This window comes from Adiantum capillus-veneris, chromosome 3 (genome assembly GCF_014529385.1).
Source record: "Adiantum capillus-veneris isolate H3 chromosome 3, ASM1452938v2, whole genome shotgun sequence".
Lineage (NCBI taxonomy): Eukaryota > Viridiplantae > Streptophyta > Polypodiopsida > Polypodiales > Pteridaceae > Adiantum > Adiantum capillus-veneris.
In genome coordinates, this window is record NC_140933.1 from 60,984,069 (window position 1) to 61,000,707 (window position 16,639).

At 42.4% G+C, this 16,639-nt stretch overlaps 1 protein-coding gene across 1 annotated transcript; it reads right to left on the minus strand.

The window, feature by feature from the left end:
* Nucleotides 1-12,533: 12,533 nt before the first annotated feature.
* LOC147461001 (pentatricopeptide repeat-containing protein At3g53360, mitochondrial-like) lies at nucleotides 12,534-16,099 on the minus strand. The gene has a single exon (XM_086508665.1). The coding sequence runs from the start codon at nucleotides 15,782-15,784 to the stop codon at nucleotides 14,105-14,107; it is 1,680 nt and encodes a 559-aa protein (XP_086364791.1). The 5' UTR covers nucleotides 15,785-16,099; the 3' UTR covers nucleotides 12,534-14,104.
* Between the last annotated feature and the right edge of the window lie 540 nt (nucleotides 16,100-16,639).

Sequence of the window (16,639 nt, forward strand, 5' to 3'; positions counted from 1 at the left end):
CATGGCGAAGACATTACGCATGAGTTTGGTCTTGTAATCTGATGACATTTGCAAAGATTCAAAGTCATGATATCCTAGCTGGGATGATAGTATTCGCTCAATGTTAGTGTTGTTCTGAACATCTTTTGCGCATAGTTGCATGCCTTGTAATTTTCCCTTGCGTAGACGCACCCATATAGAACCAAGCACCTTGCCGATTATAATCTTCATCACTTTGAAGAACAAATTTTCAATATCTAAGGCAAAGCGTCTATCCTTGTTTTTGAGCTCCCATTACACCACCTTCAAGTAATTTTTTTTCGGAAGGTTTGCATAGGCTCTTCTTTTCCCAAAGAACAAAGCTGGAAATGATAATTCCTCGCAATCAGCATCACCGAATAGGCTCAAAGGGGAAAATCCTTCACAAGGTGTGACGCTATGGACATGTGCACTGTGATCGATGACTTGTTGTGAAGAATAGATGCCATGGACAAGGGTGTCTAAATGTTCATTCACTAACTCATCAACCTCATCTTCTTCATGCAACACTACATCTAGACTCATATGAAAACTAGAAACCCAAGCTTCATTAATGGAGGCTTTGTGCTCTATGTATAAAGGGGTGCCAATAAAATCTTTCAATGCTTGGAGCACGTAAAAGGGACGTACACCACCACTAAGGTATGCATGGGTATACTCAAGTTTACACTTAATCTCCACAAGGATTGCAGCGTGCTCATTACTAAAACGCGGCAAGATTGCTTGAATTCTTGTTAAGTCTGCCATGACATTAACGACACTGCCTCACAACCCAAACTGACCCTCATAATTGAGTTCTCGTATTTGAGTGAAAGGAATGCGAAGTGATACAAGGCGTTTCTCAATTGCATTTAACAATGCAATGCTTCCAATACTTTCATTGAGCAGAGAATGTGGATAACTGCAAAAGAGCGGCTTCCTTTGAGATTTCAAGCTTTGCTTGCACGAGAACCAAACTCTTTTGTCTGCAAAAGCAGAGTTAAATGTTTGCAATCCCATCAAGTTTTGGAGAAAAGATGCTTCGAGTAGACTCAAATGATGCAAACTCTTTTTGAACACAAGACTACCACAACTTAAACATGCATATGCAGGAGTGTCTTGTATTTCCATTACATATTTCTGTTTCCTAGATCTTTTATTTGATTGAGGCACAACATTGTCTTCATGCAACATTTTCCATATTGAGTAAAATTTGTTTTGAATTTGTTTCAAAGTGTAAGAAGAACAGACTTGTGTTCGAAATTGAGAAGCTATATGCAATGTTGTCTCATTTGGAAAAGTCTTCACAACATCAACCAATCTAGCGGCAAGATCTTTAGGCCAAGAGCAATGCTTACGTTTCTTGATTGAAGCCGATTGTGAAAAAACAAACAATCCACCTTGACAAATAAAGACCAACAAGCCATGAGAAGAGGAAGAAGATGCAACACAAGGATTAGCATTGAAGGAATGTTGGTGATTTTGTTCTTGAAACACATGAACAATACATTGAAACTCCAAGACATGGCAAGCTAGAGTGATCAAATTGATTGAAAGCAAAGCAGAATTTGTTCTTGTACCCATACATTGGCAAACTAAAGATTCAAGATATCATCAACATTACAACCCACACGCTCATCATTCCACAATTTCAGCCACACACTTGTGATATTCAAGTCTTGAGAACAAATTTTTGCAACAATATGCTTGGACAGAATATTTTCTAGTGAATTGATAGAGATATCTACACCACATACAAACAACAATGCCCTTAAAACATCTTGATTACAAGAAGATTTCTTCCAAAAAGTTGAGTGGATTGAACATTGGATGCCATTTATACAAAAAACATTTTAATCGCCAAGAGATAATCCCGCCATAATACCTAGATACAAAAGGATATTCAGCAAAATATGACCTTCTTAGAGGAGTGCAAGGCACATTAGCAAAGCTAGCATCTTCCTATTCCGATTTAAAGCTTGTTACATACCCCTGTGCATCAATTGAGAAATGCCCAGCTCTCTTCATTCCCACCAAGGAAGCTTTCAAACTCACTAGATCGGTTTCATACAAATGCAAAAAAGAAGAGGGTAGGTGAAGGACTTGGTCAACAATCTTCCCGTGCAAGGTGACGGAAATACCTTTATTGTCACGAGGAACCAGCTTTGCTTGAAGAGCAGGAACTTTCCAAATTTCAACAACTTTGTTACAAGCGAAACAATGAGGATTTGAGCTTTGGCTGACTTGGGCAGATTTGTAAACTCCACAGAAATACTCCAATCCAACGTTGTTGATGTTAACAACCTCAAGAGAACCGAACACCTGAAATTAACCTAAAGAAATCACACGATGCACAATCAATGCAGACAACCTACAAATAAGAACTCACCGTTTTTTCAAATCCCATATTGGCAATTTGCTTAACATGGATATCTTTGAAAAGCAACTTCAATTGAGAGGGCAATGGCAGCAGAATAGTGACAGACAATGTGTTAGAGAATTGTTTGAAGACATTTATGTTGTGAGCCACACAATCATAAAATCCATTCTCTTTGACTTCATTGGATATGTTATAAAAGTCAACCTTTCGAGAAGGTACAAACAAAAGCTGCAACAATAAAAAACAGTCAAAACACTATTAAGAAGACTTAGAGCTGCGTATAGAAGCTTACCGTTGCTCTATCAACATCAACAAGACCATCGGCAACAATAAGTCTAGTGCCACTACTGCCATCACTTTTGGCCATGTTCTCCACCTTGATAACAGTAAAAGCTACAGTAGGCACACCATCTTCAATTGAAGAAGTCCATGATAAGACAAGATCTTTTATCTTGTGCTCGGGAAAGAGAGTGAGCACAAAGTCGAATGAAGGAGCCTTCACAATAGATGTAGTTGCATAGAGAGCAAGCTGACAAGTGCCTCCATCACTAGGATTCTTTTTCCTCACAACAGGCTCCTCAATACGTAAAAAATCACCCACCACAAATGTGTTGACAAACTGTTCAATGTAATTTTTTGCCACAACAAAAGTGATAGTATGATGTGTAACCTTGTCCACAAGATCAGCCTTCAAAAATCTTCTGTAATTTGCTTTTTGGATTTTATATGTGCCATACTTTGCGAGCACCTTGCCAACAAAGACAAAACGATAGTTAATAGCATCAGAAAGCTCAAATATAAGAAGCTTAGGCACAGATTGACTCAATGCCAATTGAGATCCAAAGGAATCAACTATAGGTATTGGCTCTTCTTTGATAGATGCTAAGCCCAACGAACGACTCACACCGGTGGAGGGAGTGGCAATCCCAGAAGAGCTAAGCGGTGTTCGCCCTACAACACATGGCACATGATACTATTATTATCAATTACACATTGGTTAGCCATAGAAATTGGAAACAAAGCTAACCTCTCACAGAAGCCATCCCTCTTGCAATACTAAGGGCCTTTTGAACAGATTTTGGAGACGTTTTCTTGAACTTGGCTTTGGGACTAAGCTTTTTAACTGGTGAGTTTGGAGAATCCACTAAACTACTTGATGATCCAAGGCCCCCACTTTCAGACACAATTTCATGCAAGTTTTTAGTACTAGGAGCTGCACTTAAAGTTTCGAAGTAGTCATTTGCTTGAATTTGTAGTGAAAGCATCTATAATCAAGAGCAGATTCAAGACAATTTCCAAGACAAGCAAGACAACAAGACTCTTAAGCACCAAAAGAGGAAACGAAATGCAGAGGTTTATTACCATCCATATTCGAATCCATTGGGCCTTGCTATAGAGAGTAATGCTATCGCTTTGATAAAAGATGTGGCTGTAAAGTTTAAGAGACTGTACTATAGACGGAGTATAACTCTCAGCAAGAGTAATCTCAGAATAGGGAAGCTTGTAAAACGTGATAGTTCTTCAAAATACCTTTAGCTTTTATATACTTACAACTCAAAGAGTGAAACTTTATGCATAATCTTGAGTACTTCAAGAAAGATAGTTTGAAAGTTCCACTCAAAGGTTGGCAGTAAATGCATATTTTTACATTTGTTATCATCTATCATTATATAATATTGGGTCATGACCTGTACACTCCATAGAGAGAGAAAGAGAAAGGGCTCCTCTTTTCATTAATTCTACCTCGACTTTTGCGATAATAATAAAAGCTACAAACATAAATAAATTTTAACTCAACTATTATTAGAGAGAGGAGAGAGAGGAGAAGAGAGGTGCAGCCTAAATAAACTCAATTATTATTAGAGAGAGGAGAGAGGAGAAGAGAGGTGCAAGGCTGCAAATGAAATGAGAACTACAACTAAAGTAAATTAGGGCATCTAAAGAAGAGAAACTAAAAACTTAGAACTTTATAAAGATTTGAAGTAAATGATTCTAAATCACCACATCAAAACGGATTTATTTCCATTCTTACTTTACAATATTAACAATGAATCTTGAGATCATTGGATATAATATTCAAAGTTAAATCTTTTTTTTCTTACATTAAAAAAATAACCACAGAGCCATAAATTTTCAATGTCAAATCCCCAAACTCTAACCACATGCTTAGCTAGTCCAAATAATCCATCAATAGGATTAAATCATGGACCAAGATTGCATCATAGAATGTGGAGCTAATCGTTTTAGATTAAAATCACCTTGACACAATACCAAAATAAATTTTCTATAGCAAACTAAAGCACAAAATCTATCAACAAAATAGACAAACTTCGAGAAATAAATAACTTCGAAAACATTGCCCTATTTTAAACTTTATCAACACCATAAAAGTTACATCTACAATCTTGAAATTATTCAGCCCGCAACATACTGTGCTTGACCTCCACATACAATCAGCCACCCAAACCATCCAATCCCGTCAATGGCTCCGTACCACCCTGCAAAAAATAGAGCAAAACAGTAAATAAAATAGCCAACTGAAATTAAAGCAACAAATTAAATAGAAAAAGCTTCTCTTTGATGCATACCGAAAATTAACACAAAGATGCCGTCGACAAGCCACATACGACACCGAACCGCCATAGACCGGCAGGCGGGACGACACAGCAGAGTAGCGCAACACACCGCAGCAAAGCCGCACAGCAAACGGCCCGATCCACCACAGACCGACGGAGAGGACGACAATGCAGCACGACAACAACAAAAACAGCTGCATCACAATAGATCGACGTCCAAGGTCCATCTCAGATCTTTGAAGGGGACGTCCTAACAGAGCAGCAGAACCCCGATGCAAAGAGCATCACGGCACACAACAGAATGGCCCGATCCACCACAGACCGACGAAAAGGACGACAATGTGAAGGAGTACGAGGGAGCGGAAGTGCGACACGAGAGAGAGTGCGAGAAGAAGAGCACGAGGATATGGTGAACTCTCTCTACTGTAATGTGTAGAGCATAGTGAGTTCTTATTAGGTTTTTACAAAAGAATATGTGTACATACCTGGCGGCCCGCCCACTTACCTGGGCGACCACATTGGGCTTTATACCCCAACAACCTCCCACTTAAAGTCCAATGTGGTACTTTAAGTGTGAGAGAAGCTACTATACAAGCTAATATACAAGAGATGTAGAGAAGTGATGTACTACCCTACACCTAACTGCTTGCGAAAATGCGCAAAGCTCTCTGCGGGAAGTCCTTTTGTCAGTAGATCAGCAGGATTTTCTGTGGTGTGAACTTTGACAAGCTGAAGTTGCTTATCCTCGAGCATTTCCCTGATGAAATGATACTTCACATCCACATGCTTTGTCTTTGAGTGATAAACTGGATTGCGAGCCAATTGTATAGCACTTTGACTATCACAATATAACACAGGCATCTCTTCTTTGATTCCCAAATCTGTTACTAGTCGATTAAGCCAAATTGATTCTTTGCATGCCTCTGATGCTGCAACATATTCAGCCTATGTAGTAGACTGAGTAACACAATCTTGTAATCTAGAACGCCATGATACTGCTCCACCAGCCAATGTAAAGACATACCCTGACGTAGACCTTCGGTTGTCTAAGTCACCTGCATAATCTGAGTCTGTAAAACCCTTTACACTTAGCTCCCGACTCCCATAGCATATACGCATGCTCTTTGTAGCTTTCAGGTATCTCAATATTCCTTTCACTGCCTCCCAATGTTTCTTGCCTGGGTTTGACATGTATCGACTTACTACTCCCACTGCAATTGCAATGTCTGGGCGAGTAGCAATCATTGCATACATCAAACTACCCACTGCAGACGCATATGGAATCTTATCCATTTCAGCCTGTTCTTCCTCAGACACGGGACAATCTTGTTTGCTAAGTTTCACATATGGTGGCAATGGAACACTCAATGCCTTTTCCTTCTCCATATTGAAACGTTGCAAAACCTTGTCAATATACTCTGTTTGACATAACCAAATCAACTTCTTTGATCTATCTCTCTCAATGCGCATACCAAGTATATGACTTGCCTCGCCCATGTCTTTCATGTCAAACGATTTTGCCATCTTTGACTTCAAAGCTGAAATTTCTTCCAAGTGCTTGCCAGCAATCAACATGTCATCCACATACAAAATAAGGATCAGCCAACTGCCATCCTTAGCCTTCTTTGTATATAGACAGTGATCGAACTCACTACGTTTGTAGCCTTGAGAAAGCATAAACTTGTGGAATTTATGGTACCATGCCCTCGGTGATTGTTTTAAGCCATAAAGACTCTTTAACAACTGGCATACCCAATCTTCCTTGCCTTTCTCAACAAACCCTTCTGGCTGTTGCATGTAAATTTCCACATCTAAATCACCATGCAAGAACGTTGTCTTGACATCCATTTGGTGCAACACCAAATCTAATATGGCAACCAATGCAAGAAAGCATCTCAATGTAGTCATCTTGACCACCGGAGAGAAGACTTCATCAAAGTCAATGCCTTGTTCTTGCTTAAAGCCCTTGGCAACAAGCCTTGCTTTGTACTTTGGCTGACTATCATGAGCGGTGATCTTATACCTGTAAACCCATTTACAAGGTAGAGCCTTTTTGCCCTGTGGTAATTTAACTAGCTTCCATGTCTTGTTTTTATGCAGAGCTGTCATCTCTGACTGCATGGCCAATTGCCAATTCCCGGAGTCCTTCATTTGCACTGCTTCCTTGTAAAATGAAGGCTCCTTGCAATCACTCAACATGACATAGTTCATAGATGGAACAAACCTATCAGGAGGTTGCGTGATACGTCCAGATCTATGCACAATAGGTGGCTCAGGCTTAGCCACAACCTGTGGTTCCACTCTATTTTGTCCTTGCTCCTCTTGAGCCCTAACATTTTGTCTTGCACGTGCAGGTCCATCTTCTTGGAAGACAACTCTTCTAATCTCCTCAACCCTCTCTGGTTTAGAATGATATTTGGATTCATTAAAGTGAACATCATTGCTGCGGAAAACCTTTCTGGATTCGGGATCCCAAAGTCTGTACCCCATCTCACCAGAATTACCATAGCCTAGAAAGATGCACTTTCTACTCTTTGGCTCAAGTTTGTTCCTAAATTCCTTTGGAACGTGAGTATATGCCTCACAGCCAAAAACTCTGAGATGCTTGTATGAGGGCATTTTGCATGACCATACCATCTCTGGCACTGAATCCTTCTGCAAAACCTTGCTAGGAGATCTATTTACAAGATGAACAGCTGTTGATACAGCTTCGGCCCAAAACCCATTTCGCAGTTGTGCATTAGACAACATACTTCTGACCTTCTCTTGTATGGTCCTATTCATCCTCTCAGGAACACCATTTTGAGGAGTATATAAGGAGCAGTAAGTTCACGTTTTATACCTTTTGACTCACAAAAGTCCTGAAAGGCCTTTGAAACATACTCTCCACCATTGTCAGTGCGTAAGCATTTAAGCTTCTTGCCACTCTGATTCTCCACAAGTGTCACTAACGTTTTGAAAACACTAAACGCTTCATCCTTGTGCTTGAGAAAGTAAACCCATACTTTTCTCGAGTAATCATCTATAAATGTCATAAAGTAAGAAGCTCCCCCTACAGATAGGTTAGGCATAGGTCCACACAAATCACTATGAACAAGTGCCAACTGTGTATCTCTTCTACTGCTTCTATGCTTATGTGGCTGCTGTGTTTGCTTACCATACAGACAATGTTCACAGAATTCAAAATCATTAAATGAAAAGCCAGGCAGATAACCAGAACGAGACAAGATTTCCATTCCCTTCTTGGACATATGTCCTAACCGGCTATGCCACAAAGAAACGTTCGGCTGCTCGGTTACATTGATTACATTTTTAGAGACATTTGATACATAAATCATGTAAAATCCTCCAGACTTTACTCCATGTGCTACTGTCATAGAACCCTTGGATATCTTCCACATGTTCTGTCCAAAAATGGTGACCTAGCCAGCATCATCAAGTAAACCTGTGTTGATCAAGCTCTTTGTAATTGCGGGAACATGTCTCACATTCTTCAGCGTGAAAGACAAGCCATTCTGAAACTTCAATTGAACATCTCCAACACCTAAGATCTCACATGTTTGCCCATTGCCTAGCCGAACATGATCTTTAGTGGTCACATAAGAGGTAAACCACTCCTTGTTTGGAGACACATGAAGTGATGCCCCTGAGTCTATAATCCAGTCACTCAGTGCATTTCCATCAGATGCTGTAAGAAGAGCTGAGTCCATTGTATTCTTCAAGAAGTAGATGTCTCCTGACACTAAACTGTCATCCTCTGCAACAGTGTTTGTCACATTTATTTCTTGAATCTTCACTGAGGACTTGTTCTTCTCACCATGGTCTTCAGCTTTCTCTTTGCCTTTTTCTGCTTTCCATTCTCTGCAGTCTCTTTTCATGTGACGCTTCTTGCCACAATGGTAGCATTTTATGTCACTCTTGCCTTTAGCACTGCGAGACTTGCTACGAGACTGATTCCTCTTTCCACCTTTGTACTTTTCTTTGGTCCTTCCCCTGACAACTAAGGCTGTTCCTTTGCCTTTGTCCATTGTCTTTCTATTGGTTTCTTCAGTAAGCAGACTTCCTTCTACACCTGCTATGTTCAAACCATCTGGAGGTGCTGAATTACTCAAAGCTGTGCGAAAAGTGTCCCAACTTTCCGGCAATGTGATCAACAGGAACATAGCTCTAACAGGTTCATCAAACTTGACACCTTGAGCTGACAACTGACTATAGATTGTGTTGAATTCATTCAGATGATTGGACATAGGTATCCCTTCTTTCATCTTCAAGTCAACAAGCTTCTTAAGCCAGTATACCTGTGAAGCTGCACTCTGCTTCTCATAAAGATCACTCAGCTTTAACCATGCTTGATAAGCCGGCATCTCGTCTGCTACATTGAAGTAAACGCTTTCTGCCAAAGTCAGCATAATGGTAGAAAGTGCCAATTCATCCATTTCGCTCCATTCATCTTCGTCCATATCTTCTGGTTTTATCCCCTTGAGCTTTATAGGTTTTATCTGCTTCTTTTGTACCAACACGTGTCAAATGTGCTTCTTCCACAATGGGAAATTGGTTCCATCCCGCTTCTTGATATTGTAAAGAGCAGTGTCCTATGATCCAGCCATAGCTACGCTTCACAGTGGTTTACTTTCCTAGGAAAAATTCGGCAGAGTTTCCCCTGTAAACTGACCTCTGAACCAATATCAACCTGTCAAATGAACCAAGAAAGCTTCAGATTCTGTTGAGATGTTGACAGAGTCTCCTTTGTAAAATGGCTCTGGTGTACTAAAAACAGACCAAAAAACAGCTCAAAAAACCACTGTCTCTCTGACACTGTAAGTTGTGGGTAAACCTGTCCTGCACATGTACTGTCTCTGACTGTTCTGTCACTGTCTTGTAAGCATAGACTGCGACAATGCCTCAACGGCAGTAAAGCAAAGATGCAATCCCAACTGTCTAACTCACAGTCAATACATCCTAGCTACCTATCTAAGGGTGCTCGAGGGATCGCTCCAAGACCTGTATCACCGAAAGGATCTCAACATTCGAGAATCCCCCAGCTCAATAAAACCTCACTCGACCCTCAACAAAGGCTGCAGTAAATCTGACAGTACATAGACTTCCCACAAAGTCATACATCCATAAATTTCCCACTATATGTTGTAACCGTTGCGGCAGTTGTTTGCTGCGTGACTCACAGCCAGCAAACCCTCAACAGACATACATCATTTCTGACAATACATCCCATGTGGAAGTACCTGCAATGTCAGGATGAAATCTGGAATATCAAGCAGCAAACACAAGCCACCTGATGAACTAGTGGATGTCGCCTACAGTCTGTGTGTAGATGCGTCCGTGTCGTATGTGACACGCCTCCAAGAACTGTGAGCCGTCCTTCGATGTGTAGACAACCACAAATCAACACTCTAGGAGTGTTGATATCCTCAGCACCTGCAGTCGTAGGCCAAAAACCCCAAATTTGCAGAGTCAGATCTGCACCCGCCGAGACAACGTAGTCGAAAATGGCCTGCGCAGACCTTTATCGAAGCCGAACGGTGGCCAAGATGACCTCAAAATGAAATTCTGAGAACCTCGAGCCCTTCGGGCTCGCCCTCAAGATTTGGGGCCGTGTCTTCGCCTGTCAAATTTCACTCCAATCTGAGCTGGTGACTCTAGCCTCCTACAGTGCTGCCCCGAGCCTCGATCTGAGCTCTGATACCAGTTGAAGGAGTACGAGCGGAAGTGCGACGCGAGAGAGAGTGCGAGAAGAAGAGCACGACGATATGGTGAACTCTCTCTACTGTAATGTGTAGACAATAGTGAGTTCTTATTAGGTTTTTACAAAAGAATATGTGTACATACCTAGCGGCCCGCCCACTTACCTGGGCGACCACATTGGGCTTTATACCCCAACACAATGCAGCACGACAACACCGGAAACAGTAGCAACACAACAGATCGGCGTCCAAGGTCCGTCACAGATCGGCGAAGGGGACGTCCTAACAGAGCAGCAGAACCCCGATGCACATAGCAGCACGGCACCAGGTCTTCAAGACCCGCTTCAGATCGGCGAAGGGGACGAGCAAACAGAGCAGCACAACCACGAGATACGGAGCAACACAGCACCAAGGCACGACCCGAATCCACCATAGACCAGCGAACCAAGAACACGAGGCACCCGCAGAGAAGCACAGCAGAGCACAAGCACGGCCCAAATCCGCCATAGATCGAAGAGCAGGACGGCAAACCACAGCAACACAAGATTGCGGAGAGGCAGGGCACTGAATCACGCCCAAAAGGGCCATAGACCAGCGAGAGGAACCATGCTACACAAGCCACCCATTTCTCAACAAGCGCATGCAAGAAGCAGGACAAAAGAGCACCACAAGCGCGAGCCAGAACCCCCACAAGCCGACGAGCAGGGCGACATGCCGCCATGGCTTCATGCACGAAGCAGGACTGCAGAGCAGAAGCGTGGCCCAAAACCGCCACAGACCGGCGAGCAGGACGACAGACGGGAGCAACACAAGAGCGCACAGAGGCACCCCATGCACAGCGCGCACGCACGACCAAGAACGCCATAGGCCTGCGCCCTTGAGCACGCTTTGTTAACCCTACTAGGGCTTCATGAGACCTAACCTAATGAGAGCTCCCTCCACGGAGCTCAAGGAGTCTCCACTCCAAAAGAGGGAAGAATGAAATGCATCCACTCATTATATGCCCTCCCACCAACCTCACTCTAAGGCTTCCAGCTGGCAAAAACGCCTCACTTTAAGGCTTGCAGCTTACACCTAACGTTTACTTTTTAGAACCACTCAAAAGACACGGAATCCAATGGACCTATCCTCTCAAAAGCCACTCAAAACTATATAGGTTATTTTTTATTTCCTCACTTTTATTTTTAAAATACATGTGACATTTTTCACTAAGAAAAAAGGGAAACCACCACTATGGCCTTAGCCCTTTGGGAAGGCCCAAAACAATCTTGGTGTCTCTCTTTTTTCTTAGATTTAGAATAATAGTAGGTGAAAAAGCTTTTTCTTAGTGTTGAACGTCTGCAACACTTCCAGTTGTAGGGGAAGAAAACACAAGCGTTGCTTGCTTTGTAGCCCTTGCAAGCTCTGTGTGCAGCACAAGAAGTTTTGGACAGATTCTCACAATAATTCTCACTCTGTGACTTACCTCAACATCATGAGCTTATGTGAGGGAGGCACCGCATACCTAGCTAGGTACGATTAGGGGCAAGGGACCGCCGGCTCGGTGGGGGGCCGGTGGTCCCCTACCCACAATTGTACCTAGCTAGGTATGTGGCGCCTCTCGAGCAAAAGCTCATGATGTTATGCATTGTATGAAAAACATTGAAAAAGACTCGATTTTCCTACATGAGAAAATTTCTAAATCTTCTTGTGGTGGGACAGGGCTTTAAACTTTGCTTGTTACTGACATAGTCGTTAATGTCCTTCCTTTGGTGTGTCTTGAATTGGTTTGCTTTTACTATCATTCATCTTTTCTTTTGCGTCATTAGGTTCCCACCATTTCAAAAAAAAGTAAAAAAATCTCCCACAACATTTAAAATACAAAATTGAAGAGTGATGATGTAGGAGATGAAAAGCCTCGAGGTATTGGAAAGTCAAAAGACTTTATGTTCTCTATGTAGAGAGGGTTGGTGCAAGCATGCTTCATTTTCTTCTCCTTGTATCCTCTAGTTCCTTGCTTTCCTTTTCTAGCCCTTTCGAATTTCATTGCACTCCCTTTGTATGCAAACCTTCCGAATTTATTGTTTTGGAAGCCATTAGGAGAGACATATATTTTTCCTTGCGTCATTATGGTCCAAGTTGGGATGCTATACGCAACATTTAGTGATGGCAATCGATCATGAGTCTTGGTAGAAAGTGAGATCACTCAAATGAACTTGCTCAATTTGTAGAAGAAAGTACCTTGTGGACTACATAGCACTTGAAGTACTTTGAAGCTGAGCATTTTGATGTTAGGACTAAAGATCCTTTACCTTGTGAACTTTTGGTCCTTTGGTAGCCACAATGGCCTTGGTTTCAGATTAGTGTGCCTTGTGTGAGAGGCCATAGAAGTAACACCTGCGCAATCTCCTTGTTTTTGGATACTTGTCGTGTCTTTTGAGATGGTCCCAACCTGTGTTTGCCTCTATTCTCATGCCTCTTTGTGCAGTTGTTTATCTTGCATGCAACTTGTAGACACTAAGGTGTGATTTTGGTAGCCACAACCTTGTTTGGCTTTCATAATATCCTTGTGCCTCCAAAGACTTCTTTGTAGTGACCTACCCTGTTGAGTCGTTTTCCTGTCTTGACTGGCCTTGAGCCCATCCAGGCTCATCACCATTTCTTATTCATCTTTGAATAGTGCTTTCGTCCCCAAGACTTGGCTTGGTCTCACCCTGTGTGAAGAGTACTTTGGTTCATCAATCTGTTTCTCTGCTTTGTTTCACCCATGGCGATGTCCTGACTACCACTTGATCTGAGGAATTTTGAAATTAGGCAAGCATAACATTTGTGGAAAATTTCCCGTTGGACATTAGGCTTGCCCATCTCATATTGGCTGTTTTCAGAAAAGGAAGCTTAAGATTCACTTTCAATGGTTGGAGACGAAGGTATTAATGGAGCCACATGATCCTTCACCAGGAGCATCTACAAAAGTTCATCATGTGAATTTAGAGCAGATAACACTAGCATTGTAGCATTGATGGAGGTCCATCCATGGTTGAACAAGGACCACATCAACATGTAAATCCCTTTGACTTGCCACGTGAAGTTCAGTTTCCTCAAAATGGACTGAATGCTTTAGTTTGAACAGAAGAAACCCGCTTTATCAATGCATGGCTCGACATTGGTAGTCTTCACTTCGAATGGGGTCATATATGTTGAAAGACTAGATTCTTCTTGGCATTTTTGTCAAGTAAAGCATTCAAGCACAATTCCAGTCTGTATGGGTGGTGCATATTTGGGCACCACCCACACAATCTAACCTTTTTGGCTTAGTGTGTGAGCTGCTTGCTTGCCCCTTGTGTTTGTTTCATCCATATTTGGGCAGCGCTTGAATGACGGATTGGAAATTTGATCATTTAAGGTGGATCCCCTCTAGCTTGATTTAAGAATCTCAACATGAATGTCAGCATCTTCCATAACGCCACATGCCTTCAAGATGTAAGCATAGCCTTCAAGACAGAAGTATAGGTGACTGAATTTGGAGAGATACACTCGCTTTGCATCCGCTGAAAACAGCCCAGAGCTTCCTGGCCCTTCCCTTGTTCGGCATATCCTGCAATCAGTACATTCCAACAGTCCACATTCCGGACAGGAAGTTCCTCAAGTGTTTTGTGTGCCTTTTGAAGTGCACCACATTTAGCAAGCATGTCGACCAAGGCATTGCCAAGCGTGACATCTTTTTTCAACAGCCCCTGACTAACAATATCAGCGTGAATTTTGATGCCCATATCAGCATCTTGTGTAGAGCCACATACCTTCAAGATGCACGCGTAGGTGATTGCATCTGGAGAGAGGCCCTCACTTTGCATCCGCTGAAAACAGCCCACAGCTTTCTGCCCTTGCTCCTGTTGCGCGTATCCCGCAATCAATGCACTCCAAGAGATGACATTCCGGACAGGAAGCTCCTCAAGCACTTTTTGTGCTTCCTGAAGTGCACCACATTTGGCATACATATCAACCAAGGCATTGCCAAGCACGAGCATTTTGTGCAACAGCCCCCGACTAACAATATCAGAGTGAATTTTGATGCCCATATCAGTATCTTGCGTAGAGCCACATGCCTTCAAGATGCACGCATAGGTGATTGCATCTGGAAAGAGACCCTCGCTTTCCATCCGTTGAAAACAACCTAGAGCTTTCTGGCCCTGCTCCTGTTGCGCGTATCCTGCAATCAATGCACTCCAAGAGATGAAGTCCCGAACGCGAAGCTCCTCAAGCACTCTTTGTGCTTTCTGAAGTAAACCACATTTGGCATACATGTCGACCAAGGCAGTGCCAAGCACGGCATCTTTTTTCAACATCCCCTGACTAACAATATCAGCGTGAATTTTTATGCCCATATCAGCATCTTGCATAGAGCCACATGCCTTCAAGATGCATGCATATGTGATTGCATTTGGAGAGATGCCCTCGCTTTGCATCTGCTGAAAACAGTCCAGAACATCCTTGCCCTGCCCCTGTTGGGCATATCCTACAATCAGTGCGTTCCATGAGACGACGTCCCGGACACCAAGCTCCTCAAGCACTCTTTGTGCTCTCTGAAGCAAACCAGATTTGGCATACATGTCGATCAAGGCAGTGCCAAGCACGACATTTTTTTTCAACAGCCCTTGAGTAACAATATCACCGTGAATTTTTATGCCCATATCAGCATCTTGTGTAGAGCCACACGCCTTCAAGATGCACGCATAGGTGATTGCATTTGGAGAGAGGCCCCTGCTTTGCATCTGCTGAAAAGAGCCCAGAGCTTCCTGGCCCTGCCCCTGTTGGGCATATCCTGCAATCAGTGCGTTCCAAGAGACAACATCCCGCATAGGAAGCTCGTCAAAGACTTGTTGCGCCCTTACAGGTGCACCACACTTGACATACATAGTGATCAACATGTTCCCTAAGTATGCGTTCTTTTCAAGCAACCCACTATCACGAATATCAGCATGAATCCTACTGCCTTGGTACAAATCCTTCTTCTTAGCACAGTCTTTAATTGAGCTCACAAAGGAAAGACTCATTGTATGTGTGTGTGTTGCGCAAAAACAGCGGTTCTTACACACTGTTCCATAAAGGCATAGCACGTCTATTCTGCTATGAGGGTGCGCTGCTGCACGTCTCATATGTATTTTTTGAAAACTCCAGGTGCGAGGCGTTGGCTGTTTGGGCCTTTTAACTGAAGAGCTCGACGGAGTCGTCTTTTCATAGCAAAGCTTCCATTTGTGCTAAGCTATTGCACGTTCTCCACCTTCTTCGTTGTGCTTCGTTGTGTCCAAGCTGTGGTGATGCTGGTGATCGTGAGTTGCATCTATTGTGAGGAAGAGATTAGCTCGGGAGGAGAGGGTGGCGGACTGCATAGCATGTGGACGGGCTTAAGATGCGCAAACCGGCAGTGGACTGGTTAGTTTGGACGGGATTCGCGAGTGCAGGGAGTAGAAAACGAGCCTTGTCATAGTATTGAATGTATTGAATGTGTACATACTAATTGTCTTAGTATTGAATGTGTAAATAGCAGTCATACTAATTGGCATGTAAATAGAATTCTATGGGTAAATTGCTAGAAAACATAGAGAATTTTTTCAAAGACATTAGTGAAAGCAAAACTTCAATTTTTTTTGCAAAGCACACATGTACCTTGCCCATCAAGAAAGAGCAATGATGCTTGTCCTTGAACAAGTTAGTACGACAGAAATCTCCCTTTCAAGGAGCTACGAAATCAAAAAAAAACTTTTCATAGTATGAAAAATTTAAAAGCCATCAATAAAGTAGATAGTGCACGGCCTACGTGAGTGCCATACGGTAGTATGGTGGAGAGATGGCACAATGTCTCTCCAAAATTTATAAAAAACAGAAGTCGTGCCCTGTCCCATAATCCTTTTCCTACTACATAGTCATGGTAGTCAAAAATAAGATAACGTACTTGAAATTATCTCTGGTAATTTATTATTGTTCCTACAATTTAGTCACTTTGATGTCGG

Excerpts from the sequence above, each read along its gene's own strand:
- LOC147461001 (XM_086508665.1), bottom strand. The coding sequence starts at position 15,784 with ATGAGACGTGCAGCAGCGCACCCTCATAGCAGAATAGACGTGCTATGC.